This window comes from Hyperolius riggenbachi, chromosome 10 (assembly GCF_040937935.1).
Source record: "Hyperolius riggenbachi isolate aHypRig1 chromosome 10, aHypRig1.pri, whole genome shotgun sequence".
In the NCBI taxonomy this organism is placed as follows: Eukaryota; Metazoa; Chordata; class Amphibia; order Anura; family Hyperoliidae; genus Hyperolius; species Hyperolius riggenbachi.
Window position 1 is genome coordinate 34,524,668 of NC_090655.1, and position 18,005 is coordinate 34,542,672.

General features: G+C 43.8%; 1 protein-coding gene across 5 annotated transcripts in view; it reads left to right on the forward strand.

Annotated features, from left to right (window-relative positions):
• The window catches only part of MYPN (myopalladin), a 319,671-nt gene that overhangs the window by 284,259 nt on the left and 17,407 nt on the right, over window positions 1–18,005 (forward strand). For all 5 annotated transcript variants that reach the window (XM_068258760.1, XM_068258759.1, XM_068258763.1 and 2 more), the window contains 2 exons: window positions 926–1,147; window positions 8,745–8,894. In XM_068258760.1, coding sequence (XP_068114861.1) covers window positions 926–1,147; window positions 8,745–8,894 — 372 coding nt within the window. The remainder of the gene's footprint in view (window positions 1–925; window positions 1,148–8,744; window positions 8,895–18,005) is intronic.

The following is an 18,005-nucleotide window of genomic DNA, read 5'->3' on the forward strand; positions in this document are numbered from 1 at the left end:
CGGTGGGTGGGGGAGCAGCCCAGACAATGCGATCGGCTGCCGCAGGGGTGAGTTGAACCGCCAGGTGGATCGCTCACGCTTTGGGGGTCGGCAGCTACTGCACACGTGCCTCATTATCGTCTGAGGTGGTTGTTATTGGCCGCCGTAGTCAGGTCTTTGTACGAGACTTTAGAGGCAGAAGATAAGCAAGTTCAGCCAGGCAATTTGCCTTGTTTAAAAGGAAATAAATATGTTAGCTTCCATAACCCTCTCACTTCAGGTGTGCTTTAAAGTGGGCCCGAATTAAAAATACAAGATTTCAGAAATTAACTCTATTTTCTAAATTATAATAATAAATAGCAGTCTTTTTTCAGCTGCATGATGACAAATATAAAATATTTTACATTTATTGGAGGAGCCCCTCCCTTCCTTTCATATTGCCGGGACAGAATCCAGCAGACTGGTGGAGGAGATAAAAAACAAAACACAGGCTGCTACTGATGATGTCACAGGGGAGGTGATCTCAGCTTGTGTGAGATTTCACATAGACGACGCCCCTGTGAGGGAGGGTAGCTGATGACAAATACACCCATGATCTAAAACCTCCTACTAAGCTCAGAAGTAATGTCTGCCACCTGTATAACCCTGGTTATGAAAAGAGAAGGGTGAAAAGCATGCACTGAAATGCTCATAGGCTTGAAGGAGTGTTTATTTATCTTTGTATGTGTCAGAGTGGTGCAACTAAATATTTTACATTAAAAAAATGTTTGGTTTGGGTCCGCTTCAATATAAATAAAAATACTTTGTAATAAAGTATTTGGGACACCAGCGCAGAACGCTACCCACTTATGGCTAACCACCTGGGTCTGTAGGGAGAGTGTTAACCACTGAGCTGCCACACTGCCCAGTAAGCTATACGGTAACTGTTAAACTTCCCTATTTTCAGGAATATAAGATATCCAGCTTTGAGCAGAGGCTGATGAACGAGATAGAGTTTCGGCTGGAGCGCACTCCAGTGGATGAATCAGATGATGAAGTTGAGCATGACGAGATCCCTACAGGAAAATGCATTGCACCAATCTTTGATCGAAGGCTCAAACACTTCCGGGTCGTGGAAGGAGCATCAGTCACATTTACTTGTAAAGTTGTTGGTATACCTGTACCAAAAGTAAGTGCCATTTTATGTAGTACATTATGATTCTGATTATAGTTACCCGTATTTTTCAGACTATAAGTCGCTCCTGACCATAAGATGCACCCAGGTTTAGAGGACAAAAACCAGGGAAAAATATATATATACTAAACCTGGTGCATCCATGGTGAAGGGGCATCTTGTGGATTATGCCCCCTTTGTACCTCATGCCCCCTTGTACCTCTTGTGTCTCCCTGTGTCCTGCTCTGTCCACCTTGTGTCCTCCTGTGTCCCTCATGTGTCCGTCTCTGTCCTGTTCTATGCCCCTTTGTGTCCCTCTTGTGTACTCCTCTATGCCCCTTTGAGTCCCCCTGTGTCCCCCATTTATTCCCCATGTGTCCTCCTCTGCATGGCAGGTGTTCACAAGTCAGGAACTCCCTGCACTTGGATTATAAGGCGCAGTGACTTTTTTGCCCCACTTCTGGGGGAGAAAAAGGGACTCTTATAGTCCAAAAAATAAAGTACATGAAAGTGTTAGTTTTAATGTCAGAACTACTTATACAGCTATAACTCGTTCTAAGATACATCAAAGAAATTATAGACTATGTGCCTTATGCAATTCACTTTTTCTCTCATGATTTCTTAGATCATTTTTTAATTTTTACTGTTTAACCACTTGCCGACCGCACACTCATAACGTGCGTCGGCAAAGTGGCAGCTGCAGGACCAGCGACGCAGTACTGCGTCGCCAGCTGCAGCCTAATTAATCAGGAAGCAGCCGCTCGTACGAGCGGCTGCTTCCTGTCAAATCACGGCGGGGGGCTCCGTGAATAGCCTGCGGGCCGCCGATGGCGGCTCGCAGGCTAGATGTAAACACAAGCGGAAATAATCCGCTTTGTTTACATTTGTACGGCGCTGCTGCGCAGCAGCGCCGTAAGGCAGATCGGCGATCCCCGGCCAATCAGCGGCCGGGGATCGCCGCCATGTGACAGGGGACGTCCTGTCACTGGCTGCACAGGACCAGAGCGGGACAAGGTCCTCCAGCACCCAAGGCTGAGACACCAAAGTGCGCCCCTCCATCCCTCCCACCTCAGCTGTCACACACGGATTGCTATTAGACTAAGAGTGCCACAGGGCCCACAACCTCCCCAACACCTTAATATCTAGTTATCTGGCTTGCAGTCACTGCTATGTATCCCCTTTTCTTATTTTTTTCTGCTTCATACACAATTAGGAATGACAGCTGAATGAATTGTGCGCCCCCTCCTACACTGCGCCCTGAGGCTGGAGCCTCTCCAGCCTATGCCTCAGCCCGGCCCTGCACAGGACGGATAGCCGTCCTGTGCAGCCCCGATCACCGGGGGAGGCAGCAGGTAGGAGAGGGAGGGGGGAATTTCGCCGCGGAGGGGGGCTTTGAGGTGCCCCCCCCCCGCCACCCACAGCAGGCAGGAGAGATCAGACCCCCCCAGCACATCATCCCCATAGGGGGGAAAAAAGGGGGGCAATCTGATCTCCCTGCCTGCACCCTGATCTGTGCTGGGGGCTGCAGAGCCCACCCAGCACAGATCAATCAAACCAGCGCTGGTCCTTAAGGGGGGGTAAAGGGTGGGTCCTCAAGTGGTTAAAATAACTCTTCAACACTCTGCAAGTGGAGAAATACTAAAAAATAGGTGAAAAAGTAATGCCAAAATTATTATATTTCCTTTTTGGCTAGTGACTTAAAGAGGAACTCCAGTGAAAATAATATAATAAAAAAATGCTTCATTTTTACAATAATTATGTGTAAATGTTTGCCCATTGTAAAATCTTTCTTCTCCCTGATTTACATTCTGACATTTATCACACGGCAACATTTTACTGCTGGCAGGTGATGTCAGGAGATGCTACTTGCTTTTTTTTGCCAGTTGGAAACAGCTGCAAACAGCTGTTATTTCCCACTATGCAACGAGGCTCCCACAGTGTGATGTCAGAACTATGGTCCTGACATCACTGAGCAAAGCCAGACTGATTCCTGAGCAAAGCCGGACTGAATGCTCAGCCGGGGTTTTTATCAGGGCTGCTAACAAGCAGGCTGAGCAGTAAAGGATGAAACTGAGAGCAGGGTAGGTGTTTTCTCTAATGTTCCCACTGATATATATGGTGAAATACATGAGGGTGCTTCGTCTCGGCCATGTAACAACTTTTATGTACTTTGTGCATCTAAATGCATTCACACAAGCATGCATAAATTATTCATGTTTTTTTTGTCTATAGCCCACTAAAGAGCTAAAGGGGCCCATACACTTACACGATTTTGCGCCGATAGACAGCAGATTCGATCACTGTGGTCGAAACTGCTGTGAAATCGATGTGCAAACGACCAATTTCCGTCCGAAATCGATCCCGTCGATCTGTCCACACGGAAGATTTCGCTGGATCGCAGGCGGGTCGGGAGTGCGTTGATCGCGGCATTCGAATGTCCGACAACCGACGCTAGCGGCAATACATTACCTGCTCCGCTGGTGCGAGTCCCTGCTGTCCCTTTTCCGTGCTCGGCTCCGGTTGGCTTCACTTACTTCCTGTCAGGGGAAGTTTAAACAGTAGAGCGCCCTCTACTGTTTAAACTTCCCCCGACAGGAAGTAAAGTGAAGCCAGAGCCCAGAGCGGAGAAGAGGTAATGTAAGCAGGGGACGGCGGCGGCGGCAGCTCCACAGATTGTGAACCTGTTTCATAGTGAAATCGATTCAAAATCTGTTTGCAGTGTAGGCAGCCAATAGATCCCTCTTTGATCAGATTCGATCACAGAGGGATCTATCTGCTGGTCGATCTGGTGGCAATCGACCAGTGTATGGCTGCCTTAAGTTCTTTGTTCAGTTGGGTGTTCTGTAGTTGCTCTATCTATATGAACAATGCCAACTGCCTGGTGGTCCTGATCCTGAGCCTCTAAAGGCCTGTTCACATTAGGTTAAAAAAAGGTCTGTTTAGTGGACTGTAACGGAACAGATCATAACATAGGTGAACGGATCTTATGTTAATGAATAGGATCGGTTCTTATTGCTCAGTTCGAACTGATCCGTTTGGTCTGTTCCATTGAACGGACTGCAAGTTTGGGTCTGCAGCGATTTTTCTGAATCGGCGGATGCGTCACATTGACCGCACGCTAACAGAACAGAGGGTCACAGATAGAAAACTGATGCCTTTAAAAAATGATCCGTTCCACCGATCAGTTTTTACATGGACCAGTTTTCCATCCATGCCAGTGTGAACCGGGCCTAATACTTAGCCATTGATTCAAAATAAGCATGCAGATCAGGTGCTCTGAATAAAGTCTGACTGCAGTAGTTGCATGCGTGTTTCTGGTGGCTAAAGGCGGTGAATTCACTGCCTGTCAGTAACTCCCATGCACCAGCTGGGCGCATGGTAGAGCTCGGCATGGGCATTGAGAAGGTGCTCCCCCATGGAGCCTCCACTTGAGCGTGGCCACACTCAGATGTGACAAGCTGCTTGACAAGTTTTAGGCACTGGTAATGTTACAAACTCCATTCGGTTAAATGAAATTTCAGCTGAAAGGCACTCATGACCAGCAGCCAGGAGGGTGAGCTGTCCGACGCGCATACAGTTCAGCGGTCCATTGCAAACGGACCTAAGACATTACTGAAGCTAATAAGAAGGGCAGCTAGGCAATTGGCATTATTATTGTAAGCATTATTTCCAGGATAACACGTTAAAGAGACACTGAAGCAAAAAAATAAAAAATAAAATATGATATAATGATTTGTATGTGTAGTACAGCTAAGAAATAAAACATTAGGAGCAGAGACAAAACGTATAATATCGTTTCCAGTACAGGAAGAGTTAAGAAACTCCAGTTGTTATCTATGCTAAAGAGCGATTGAGCTCCATGACCTTCAAAGTTGCAGAGAGCTCTGTCTTCTGAAGCTTATTATCTCAAGTGTCTGTCACTGTATTGTTTTTTTTTACCTGCAGAGGACAGTTCAAACATTCACTGGCCTGTTCTGTAAAATCATTTAGAATGCTGAGAAGTGTGTAAACTGCAAATATTAGAGAATGATGCAATGTTATAAAAAAAAACTATATAACTGAAAATAAAAAATATGAGAATATTTTTTTGCTACTAATATTCTAGTAATTATCTGTACTACACAACCAATTCATTATATCATAATAAATGTTTCCGCTTCATTGTCACTTTAAATTATTACTTGTCCTTCTGGAGTTCCGTATCGAAGTTCACTGGATCGAAGTTCACCCCAATCAGTAGCCAATACCCCTTTCCCACAAGAAATCTTATGGAAACCAATGAAAAACAGACCCAGGAGCTGTGAAAACGGGCTCTACCTTATCCGGCTAGCCCCCAGATGTTGCCGGCTCGGATTGCTTTAAACTGCGTATAAAATTGGTCATAGAGATTTAGGCTCAGTTCACATTGAGGCCGGATTGCAATTGGCCAGGCAGAGCGGACAGTGCAATACCCGCTTTGGTGGTCCATGGAGGTGCTTGTAGAGTTAGGAACGGGTGTATTTCCAACACAGGCTACTATTTCTGCCATAGGCTTCTATGGGGAACATTTGCTTATCCCGATATATAGTGCAGTTTGGCATTTTGCATTATTACCCGCACTGGATCCAATGGATCTGCTGCAAATGCACATGTACAAATGTTTCCATTTAATAATATGGGATCCGTTGACCTGTCTGTTTGCCGATGCATAAAAAAGAAAAGAAAATGTTTTTGGCTCCAGTGGGAACCGAGCCTAACCCATAAGCATAGAGCATGAAATAATAAAGTTTCCTGTGTAGAGGCACTTTTTCGTTTTTTTTTTTAAGAACTGGCGATTTTTTTAAATTGCCCTGAAAGAGCTTACGCCATGCTTTCCTATGCACTAGTACAGATTGGGGTGTTCCGTTCACTTTCCTATCTGAAAAGCAATGCATGGACCATTTTGGGGTGATTTTGCAATAATGGGAGGTATAGGAAAAGTGCAAGGCGCTAGAAAAAGCGCTTTTGCCAGCGATTTTGTGGTCGTTTTTTCCCTGTCAATTTAAATGTAAGGTGGTTTTTAGGTCCTTTTCCCTTTAAAAATAAGGCCTAGGACACTTCGCAAAACGCCCCCCAAAAAGCGCTTACAAAAATGCTTACCAAAAACGCCCAATGCACAGAAATCGCCGGGAATTGCAAGGAAAAAAAAGCATGCTAATGTAATCGGAACGCAATGTGAACAAGGCCTAAATGAGTTCTTATATACGCAGTATAAATACAGCAAGACCCCTAGTATACATGTGCATGCTCGAGCACCCTACCAAAAAAGCACGAACTTCCCCCCTCCCCCTGCGGCTGAAAATACTAACCGAGCCTCCAGGCACCGTCTTCTACTCATTTTCAATATTTTTTATTGGAATTTCCAAAAAATTTTAACAATATGCCAAGACATATTAAAACAATATAAAAATAAACTTACTTTTTACATTACAGCAGTCCAATGAGAAATATACTGTTGATTTTTCAAATATACATTCAGTTTCAGTTATACATAAACAGTGTATAATAACTTTCCCTTATAAATCAATGGCTAGTATCTCTTAACCCTCCTGGCGGTTAATTTTTTTTGCCAAAATGGCAAAAATCCTTTTTTTTTTAATTTTTTTTTTTGTGTTTCATGTAAAGCTACCAGAGTGGTAGCTACATGAAACACCACTAGAGGGCGCATGTGTCCCTCTAGTGCGATCGTCGCCGGCATCAATAGCAAACAGGGGAACGCGTATATAACGCGCTCCCTTGTTTGGCTTCTCCTGTCGCCATGGCGACGATCGGAATGACGTCATGGACGTCAGCCGACGTCCTGACGTCAGACACCTCCGATCCAGCCCATAGCGCTGCCCGGAACTCATTGGTCCGGGCAGCGCAGGGCTCTGGCGGGGGGGGGGGCCCTCTTGCGCCGCTGCGTACGGGCGATCGCCGCAGAGCGGCGGCGATCAAGCTGTACGCGCGGCTAGCAAAGTGCTAGCTGCGCGTACAGCATTTTAAATGGAGCAAATCGCTCCATCAGGGGCTGAGATATCTTCCTGCGCGGCATAGCCCGAGCTCAGCTCGGGCTTACCGCCAGGAAGGTTAAGATGATTACTGAGTTTAGTATACTTGTTGCTATTTAGTTCTTAAAAGGTTAAATATGTGCATCTCTACACTTTAATAGTCATTCAGTATTTTCAGTATAAAAATACGCATGAGTGCAACCCAATGAGGTTTTACGCATAATAACGCGTAAACGCGTAAAAAACGCGTCAAACGCCACTTAAACGCGCGAAAACGCGCAAAAATCGCTAAACGCGCAGAAAACGCCTAATAAACGCGTGAAAAACCACCGTCTTCTACTCAGTGGCGTAGCTAAGGAGCTGTGGGCCGCGATGCAAGTTTTGCATGGGGCCCCCCCAAGCACTCTGTACATAACAACTGATACGGCGCACCAAAACCTGCCAATGACAATTACAGAGGTGAAAGAAGGGGATGGGGAACAGCTTGTTAAGGATTACTACTACTCAAAGTATCTATAGAAGTGATTATTATGAGCAAAGGACCAATAGGAAGCTAATACTGTAGTTGAGGAAGGGCGATTCGGGGTCCCTCTGGCCCAAGGGCCCCAATGCGGTCGCTACCTCTGCGCCCCCTATGGCTACTCCCCTGCTTCTACTCCTCCTGTAGCTCCTAGTGGCCTTCCAATGTCCTCCGTGTATGGCTCCCGACATGTCACCTGACACCTGAGAGCCATGCACAGATGCTGGAAAGCTGAAGGGAGCTGCAGGAAAGGTAGAAGACGGTGGTTGGAGGCTCGGTAAGTATTTTCTGCCCTTCAATCCCCCCAAAGCACTTTTTCCTCCCAGGCATGCTGTTTGTTGAGACCTCCGATTGCCAGAGTTCCAGATAACTGGGACGATGCTGTATCTCAAACATTTTTAAAGTGACAAGGAAGCGAAAAAAAAGTAGGATATAATGAATTGCGTGTGTAGTACGGATAATTAGCACAACATTCATAGCAAAGAAAATAGTTTCATATTTTTATTTTCAGTTATATAGCCTTTTTTTAATATCATTGCATCATTTTCTAATATTTACAGTTTACAAATTACATTCTGTATTTTACATGATGAAACAGAGCAGAGGTAATAGCCCTTTGACGTTCCTGGTAGTAAAACCTTAAAACAAACAGTGAGAGACAGTTTGAGATAAGTGCTTCAGAAAACAGCACTGTAGCTGACCCAAGTTGGATCAGAGAGCTCAGAGAAGTTCTTTTGCACTGATAACTGAAGTTTCTTAACTCTTCCCGAGCTGGAGACAATATTTATATTATACATTTATTTTCACTTCAGATTCCCTTTAAAGGATGTTTGACATTTTATAAAAAAAAAAAACACTAGTAGTTATAAGCTCCACAGTACATCCTAAATATTTCACATTAAGATTCTCGCTGGTCCATTTTCAAACTGCATACATTTGCATACAAAATTTGCATAATCCTGCATTATATGTGAAATATTTGCATCAAATTGACCTGCCCTAGTAATAATAACAAGAGGCTGTTGAATTCCAGGCTGTTCAATTTGGCAGGAGTCGCACTTTAATGTCCTTTTCATTCATTTAGGTATACTGGTTTAAAGACGGAAAACAGATTTCAAAGAAAAACCAGCACTGTAAAATGAGAAGGGAAGCAGATGGAACATACTCCTTACATATAGAATATGCAAATAATGATGACGACGGAAACTATACAATTATGGCGGCCAATCCACAGGTGATGATTCCACATTCTGTGCACGTCCTTCAGCAGAACTTAAAGGAACACTATCGATAAACGTGTTTTTTTTAATTGAGCTATGAATTGTTTGGGAAGTGCTGCTAAGATTTGATGTATTCATTTCACTGGCAACCTCTTTGTTTACTGTTATCAAAATACTTTCATACTTTACTGACGCTAAAACTGATGGCAGAATGAACCATGAGGGGAGGTGGGAATTCCCCTCACACTTCATCTGTTAACCCTGTGTGTGAGAGAGAAAGCTCTCAGCAGCTGGAGCTGCCTGTGTCCTTTGTCTCTGACTGAAGTGTCTGAAGAGAGCAGAGGAAATGTAACTTGTTATAAACATTTGTAATTGACTGTGACACCACAGCTTTTCATACTTTTTGCTTTCAGAGAAAATACTAGTCGGATATGCAACATTGGCTGTGCATTGAAGCAGACACCCCTTCTGCAATTGATTTGTTTCAACTAAAGCTAAATTCTACACTCAATAAATTAAAGCTTTTGCCTCTCATATTTAACATTAAAAGGAGGAGAAGGTTTACACATCTACTTAGACATTATTTGTACATTGTCATTTTAGAGCACTGGGTTTGGTAATGTTCCTTTAACCTCAGCGTAATTTTCCTCTAGTGTTCCAGAGACAATTGTATGTTAAAGGATACCTTAGCGTTCCTAAATTTTAAAAACTGGAGGAACTGGCATGTGTAGCAAGCAGTCATCATGCTCACTGCTCCCCCCGTTCTTCTCCATCCCCATTGGTTACCTTTTAAAGGTCCCCCGAAGCTACTTCTGGGTCTGCCAGGCAGGTGAGCAGTGCGCAGATGCTGCCTGGTGTTCTGTGTCCTTGATCACTCGCCCGTGGCCGGGAGTGCCCTGTGCATGTGCACTGCGTAGTCGTGACTATTAGTGATCCAGCGACATTTAGGGCTCGTTTCCATATAGCGCGCTTATGTAAATGCAATCGCAGGGACAGCAGACAAAGCATAGACTGCACTGTCTGCCGTTTCCATTCATGCACACCGATTCACCGATAAATCGCGGAACATGGTTGCCTGCATACCAGGGTGCTGCCCATTCAGTATAATGAATGGGATTGCAAGCCCCGTCTCCCTCCGGGAGTGACGCGCAGAGCAAAGGGGCTCTGCGCTGCATGGAAACGAGCCCTAAAAGAAACCTTAAAGGAATACTATCGATGTATGCATTTATTTTTAAATGCTGTATGTTGTAGCACACATTAGGGCAAGTACTAGAAGCAATTTGATTCCTGACACAGCTGTTCCTCTCAGCTGTAAAATCCTCCCTCAGTTTTGGTGTCAGTGTTGGATACAAAATGTATCTAATACTGTGCTCCCAGACGGCTAGACCATATCTCTGCACAGGGGAGTTGCTATCAACTCCTCAGTTTATAGTTTAATTATCACCTTGCTGAAAGAATCTTATTGATATGGTGGTAAGGGGTTAAAGATTCTAGCAATGTGTGTTTATTATCTTTGCTTCTCTTGACTGGTAAAGATACTAATAATGCTAATTGTAGACAGTGGTCTGCCCCTCTCAGCAGCTTGTAAAGTGGATGCAGCCTGGAGTGAATCACCACAAGCAGGCAGCCAGTCTGAGTGTAAACACAGACTATTGTTATAGCTAGTTATATTCCAGCAATATTCTAGCTCATTTAGTTACCTGTTACCACCTCAGATCAGCCTATTTCTCCTCATGACTCCTGCATGCTGTGAGAGTGACACAGTGAAATATATTTGTGAGCTGTGTGACAGAGTAACCAAGCAGCTCTGGGTGACCCAAACTACTATGAGCTGTGTGAGAAATGAATTGTTAAGCAGGGATAGTGAGAGAGAGACCTGGGTGAATAAATAAAGTGCCCCTAGCACTAGTGGTAATGTGTACACTAATATAGAGTATTAAAAAAAAAGTTGTTTCAATCGATAGTATTCCTTTAACTTTGAAGAAACACAAATGGTTTACTATAGATGTGAAGAGCAATTAATTTATGATGTCAAGTTGTGTCCACCTCCAATACAGAGGGATGGATTTTTGCAAAGGCCACAAAGAGATGGTATGGTCCACATGGGGAAGGGGGATGGAGGGACATTTTTTTAAAGGACATCCGAGGCGAAAATAAACTGATGAGAAAAACTATTGTATCTATCCCCAATCTCCTAAAAATGACTTTTTTTAGATATCCCACAGTTTTATTTTACATTTAAATCTAGTTTTTAAGTGTTTACTGTTTCATTGACACCTTCATTGAAGTATGCCAGAGCTCAAATCTATGAATGATTGACCCTTGTTATCTCTTTCCTGCTCTCAGAAGCCATTTACTAACAGGAAAGGGTTTTATGGCTGTAATTACTTATCAGTGAGGGTTATGCTATAGTCTGATCCAGTCCGACCCAGACAGAAACTGTCACTTGCATACCTGATGTTTAACTTTTTCAGGCAGAGAAAGAAAAAAAAGGAACACAGCATAGTTATTTGAGTGCTAGGCACTGTACATACACACGTCTATCTCATCAGGCTACATATATGATGTGGGCGGCTGCTACGCATGGAATTTGGCCTCTATACATACAATGCTGGAAAAATATGGAGCTGTTGCTATATGAATATAAATGATGAAAGAGAGGAGTTTCTGTATATGGAAGGAGACAGCTGCTCATGGATAGGGGGGGGAAGCAAATTACAGCCTTAAAGGGAAGGTTCAGGGACGCTCTGAAAAAAATAAAAGTCCAAATCCACTTACCTGGGGCTTCCTCCAGCCCGTGGCAGGCAGGAGGTGCCCTCGTCGCGGCTCCGCAGGCCGGCTGCCAGGTCGGGCTCTTCTGCGCTCCAATGTGCGTGTCACGTCATCGGACGTCCTCCGGGCTGTACTGCGCAGGCTCAGTAGTTCTTCGCCTGCACAGTACAGCCCGGAAGACGTCCGATGACGTCAGCGCGCCCACGTGAGACGCACGTTGGAGCGCAGAAGAGCCCGACCTGGCAGCCGGCCTGGCCAGGTCGGGCGCGCCACCGGAGGAGACCGGGAGCCTGCGGAGCCGCGGCGAGGGTACCTCCTGCCTGCCAGGGGCTGGGGGAAGCCTCAGGTAAGTGGATTTGGATCTTTATTTTTTTCAAAGCGTCCCTGAACCTTCCCTTTAAGGGAAAATGTATACATCCAGCCATGCCAACCCCCTATGGGCCCTGGGGACTGGCAGACATTTTTTTCTTTCAGAGTAAATTCAAAGCAGCTGACAGCTACTGTACTTGCAAAACAAAAAAGAAAAACAAATCAAGTTTTGTTATGCATCACCAGTGGTGTAACTAAGGAGCTTGGGGCCCCGGTGTGAGTTTTTCATGGGGCCCCGAGCACTCTATTGATATGAAGCCCCAAAACCCACCTAAGTACATCTGCAGTGTCCAAGAGATTTCATTCATTCTAAGCCTGTTTAGATATGGAAGCATTCAGTTAGAGACAGACCGAGCCTCATACTGCCAGAACCACTTAGAGGGCCAGCATGGTCAGTTTTTGGCCAGGGATTTCTGACTGGGACAGATTTCAACTGTGACTGGAAATTATATAAACCACAAAAATACACAGCCAGCAGCAAGCTACACCATAAAACTTAAACCCCATGTTTAGGCATTCATTTTATTAGTTTTTTTTTCTTCTTTACTTATTTTATTAGCATTTTGTTTTGATTACAAATTGATGTTAAGTCCTGTGGAGTCTATAATGTCCGAGTTCTCTACAGTAACAAATACAGAATCTCTTGATAAACACTGATGTGCAGTTTACAGGTTTAAAATTGCTGCCTCGTGAAAATAACAAGCAAATAACAGGCAGCTTTGCTTTTCAGTGGAAACACTGTTAAAGCAAATGGTATTAAAAAAAAAATAGTGCTGCAAGATGATTTTTTTCTACAAAACTAAATGTTACCTTTAGGTGGCAGCATTGCTGCATACATGCATGGTCAGTTATCCTGTAGTCTGTAAGTTTGTATTTTTGTCTTTGATGGCAATATTTGCTACTGTGAATTGACAATTTGTACAACTTTATAGGAAGTAGGTTTTAAATTAAAAAGGTTTTTTCTTCCTATGGGGGAACAGTTTAGCAAAATAAAAAATAAAAGTGGTTCATTTACCATAGAACTCCACTATGGGCTTGATTCACTGAAGTGTGCTGTTAGCACGCCAGTGAAAAGCCCCTTAGGGCCCTTTTCCACTAGAGCGATTGTGATTGCTGAATCGCAAAATCGCAAATCGCTAGTCATTTTTAAATCGCTAAGGTTGCTACTTTATCATAGAAATCACGAGAAGTATTTTCCACTACAGTGATTCGATTTGGAAATCGCTAATCGCAAATCGCAATCGCTTGCTGGAGCGATTTTTACAATGATAATGCAATGCAAATGAAAATCGCAAATCGCAATCGCATAACAGAATTAATGAAAAATCGCAATCGCAATCACTGGCGTTTGTGATTTGTGATTGCGATTGCTAGTGGAAAAGGGCCCTGAGGGCTGGAACCCACAAGAGCGTTTTTTTGAGCATTTTGGCAGCGCTGCGATACGCTAGCGTTTTGCCAAAACGCTCAGCTGATGTTAATGGATGGGGCAACTTCCACAGGAGCGTTTGCGTTTCCCAGAAACGCAAACGCAGGACCTGCAGCATTTTGGGAGCGTTAGCGCTTCAATGTAAAGTATTGAAACGCTAGCAGAAACGCTCAGCAAAACCTAAACTGAGCGGTTTTGCTAGCGTTTTGCGGTTCAACACACTGTAACAAAATTAAAAATAATTCACAGGACCAATCAGGATAAAAACGCGAAACGCAAAACGCTACACAACCGCTGAGCAAGAAAATACACTGTTGCAAAACGCGACCGAAAACGCGCATGAATCCGCTTGCAAACTGCTCAGACAAAACGCTAGCGGTTGCGTTTTGCGTTTGCGGATTTCAGTGGGTTCCAGGCCTTAGCATGTGCAAAGTGCCTTTGCACGTGCTAATATGCGCGCAAAAGTTTGCATGCACAAAGTTTAGCGCTGCGCGAGAAACATCGCACCGCTCACGTGCAAAATAGCCTGATAAGCGTACTTTGCATGCGGACTGTGCAACGTTTCGCGTGCACCAAATAACGCGCGATCCGTAACAGCTTTGCCCGTGCAAACTACTTAGCACCCTAGTTTACACATGCAAAGCTTTTAGGCGTGCTAACTGTGTTAGCACCCTTTAGTGAATCAAGGCCTATATGGGGTAGCTTGGTCATTTTTGCCCATGGCCTCATTTGACCTAAATCTAGCCTTGTAAGGCTGGGTGCACACATAGCACAAATTCTAGCGTTGCATAAAACGCTGCGTTTTATGCAGCAATGTTAGTCAATGGGGCGCAGAAAAAAACACAGAGACCTGCAATTTACAGTATGCGTTTTGAGAACGCTGGTTTTGTTGCATATTGTGCAGGAACGCTGCCAAAACGCACTCAATGAAAGTCAATGGAAACACACGGGATTGAGTTTTGTATGCATTTCTGATGTTTTTTTTTTTTTTTAAATAAAGATTTCGGAAGTATTTCTGCTTTCTGTTGTTTTCCTATTGATTTGCATAAATGTAAACATAAAAACGCATACAAAACGCTCGCACAACACATTCAAAATGCATCTGTCTTAAAAAAAAAACTCAAATGCAGCAAAAAAACAAAAACCCCACAAAACAGTAACATGAAACATGACATAAAACGCAGCCTAAATGTTTTGTAAAATATAACAATAGCTTAATACTGATTGTCACCTCACACTAAGCTGCATGATGTTTTAAACCCACTTCCACACACAGATATAAATATGTCCTCTGGCAGCTTAGATAGCACTGTGAACGCAATGTTATACTTTTGCACACCTCCCAACTTTTTGAGGTAAGAAAGAGGAACATTTAAAAAAATCTGACCAATGTACCACACAATTGCACAATTATGAAAAAAAATGATTGAAAGCGCTGAGAAAATTGCATGGAAGTATATATAAGGAAATTGACAATCTACCACACACCATTCAATTTTCAGAAAAATTGATCAGAAAAATCCAGCACTCTCGATAGACTTTTACCGAATAAAAACGGGAAATCTGATCGGATTTATTAAGGTGGCCACACACGATACAATAAAATGATCCAATTTTACAGCAATTCAATAATTATGATCGGATCTCCCGTAAATATCGAAAGCTTTTTTTCATTTGACTGAAAAATCTGATCGGATTTTCCGTTTTTTCAGATTTTTATCGATCCGGAATGCTGGAAATTTTTCTTCAATTTTTCTAAAGTAGTGGCTGAATAGAGTACTGGTTAAGGGCTCTGCCTTTGACATGGGAGACCAGGGTTTGAATCCTGGCTAGGGTCAGTACCTATTCAGTAAGGAGTTCAAGGCAATACTCCCTAACACTGGGGTGGCCTCCTGAGCGCTTCCCAGTGGCTGCAGCTCTTGAGCGCTTTGAGTCCAAAAGGAGAAAAGCGCTTTATAAATGTTCGGATTATTATTATGATTATTAAAGATTGTATGGTGTGTGTTAGATTGTCAATTTATTAATATACACACCTTAGCAATTTTCTCAGCGTTTCCAATCATTTTTATCATAATTGGGGAAAAATTTAAAGGGAAGGTCCGCGCTGAAAAAAAAAACAAACTCCACTTACCTGGGGTTTCTTCCAGCCCCTGCCAGTCGATCTGTGCCCTCGCCGCAGCTCCTCTCACTCCCGGTGTCCTGCGCTGAAGAAGCCGACCTCGCCAGGTCGTCGTCAGGGTCGGCTTCATGTGCGCTCCACAGTGCGGGTCACGTGGTGTACGTGACGTCATCGGGTCTCTACTGCGCAGGCGCAGTAGTTCTGCTCCTGTGCAGTAGAGACCCGATGATGTCACGTACACCACGACCCGGAAGCCGACCTGTCGAGGGCGGCTTCTTCAGCGCAGGAGGACACCGGGAGTGAGAGGAGCTGCGGCGAGGGCACAGATCGACTGGCAGGGGCTGGAAGAAGCCCCAGGTAAGTGGAGTTTTTTTTTCCAGCGCGTTCCTTCCCTTTAACATATGTGTGTGGAGAACACGCTGAAACCAGCGCAGGGGATTTGGCGCAGCCGGCGCCATCATAGGCCATAATATTAACTACGGCTATAGCAGCGCACAGGGAGTAACTTCTGCGCTGTCAGAAGACTTTTAAAACATAATAATTCGCAATTATTTCATTCCCCACTATCCATGGCGGCCTGGAGGGGGAATAGTATTTAATACGGCCGGGACTTGTGTGGCAGCAGGATCAGCCATATGCCGGCTGCATCCTGCGCCCAAATCTCCAGCGCCCTTATCTCTCGTACGCGTGTGTGGTACATTGGTCATGTTTTTTAAATGTTTCAATTAGTCAGAAAAATGTATTGCAATTCTTGAATTGAACAGATATTTAAAACATTGTATGGCATGTGGCCACATTTACTCAAATAAAAAAAAGCTTTTGATTTTTCATAAAATACGATCGTTTTAATCGAATTGCCGTAAAATCGGATCATTTTATTGTATCGTGTGTGGCCACATTAAGACATGCCCCTGTCACTCCTTTAGCCACGCCCTCACCACACCCCTCCTCACGCATATCACAAAGAATTCAGAATCAAAGATGTAGTATTATCATTCAAACCACACTGACCATTTATATTAACATCAGTGTTTCTTAATTTTAACATTTGAAAATAAAAAATATATCAATTTAATTGATGGGAACAAAGTTTAGTCAGCTAAGCAGATTTTTTTTGTAGAAAAGTACGTATATTAACACAGATCTATACATCAGTCTTGAAAGAGGGACAAATGAGGAAGAAAGAGGGACCGATGGATTTGGTCTGTCCCTCCAAAAGAGGGACTGTTGGGATCTAGGGTTGTCTAAAGGTGGCCACAAACAATACAAGAAAATGATTCGATTTTATGGCAATTCAATAAAAATTATTATATTTCCCCAGAAATCGAAAGCTTTTTTTTTTTTGTAAATTCTAGCAAGAAATCTGATCGGATTTTCCATTTTAATTTGATATAAATCAATTGGAAGTGGTGGAGTTTTCTAATCATTTTTATGAAAATTGAATGGTGTAGGGTAGATTGTCATTTTCGTAATATATACACCCAAGCAATTTTGTTAGTGTTTTAAATCATTTTTTTTATAATTTGGGTAAGATTAAACACACATCCATGGTACATTGGTCAGATTTTTAAAATGTTACAATCAATCAGAAACATTCATTGTAATCCTTGAATTGAAAATAAATGTAAAAGAATTGTATTGTGTCGAGTCTTTTAGGCTAGTTACACACCAGGACGTTGCTTTTAGGGGACGTTATAGGGCACATAACATGCCCCTAACGCAACGCCTGGTGCTCCCTGCTTTGGACGTCAGAGTGAGCCGTGTTGTGCAGCTCACTCTGGCGTCCGTGATGCGTACTCTTGGACGCATGCGGCATCACGTGGTCCCGCCCGGCCAATCGCCGCACAGAACGGCGGCTCCAGGAAGTAAACACTGCACGTCACTGAGTGCAGTGAATATTAATTAGCCATGTGCCCGGCTGCTCTCTCCTCCTCCCCAACATGACTGAGCATGTGCAAACAGTCTAACGCGGCTTAGCCGAGTAGAACGCACAGCATGCAGCACTTTGCTGCGTTACAATGTAACGCAACGTGGGCAGTGTGAACAGCCCACTTGTGTTACATTGCTGTGTGTTGGGGGAGCGTTACAGGCTGCACTAACGTGTGCCTGTAACGTCCCTGTGTGCAAGAAGCCTTAGGGCACTTCCACACCGAGTTTGTTGTGTTGCGTCAATTGCATTAAATTTACTGCACTAAAATGATGAGACTGTGTCAATAGCCAGCATACACCAACTGTGTTGCATTGCGACAAAACGCTATAGGGCAACCCAACGCGACCACAGCATACCGTGCATTTACAGTAGCAGTAAGCAGAGCTGGGACAAGGTCCTTCCCTCCCACCCCAACACCCACTGTTTTCTATTAGAATAAGAATCACCCCAGGGCCCCCACCCCAATACCTTAATCTCTGGTTATCTGACCTGCAATCACTGCCATGTAT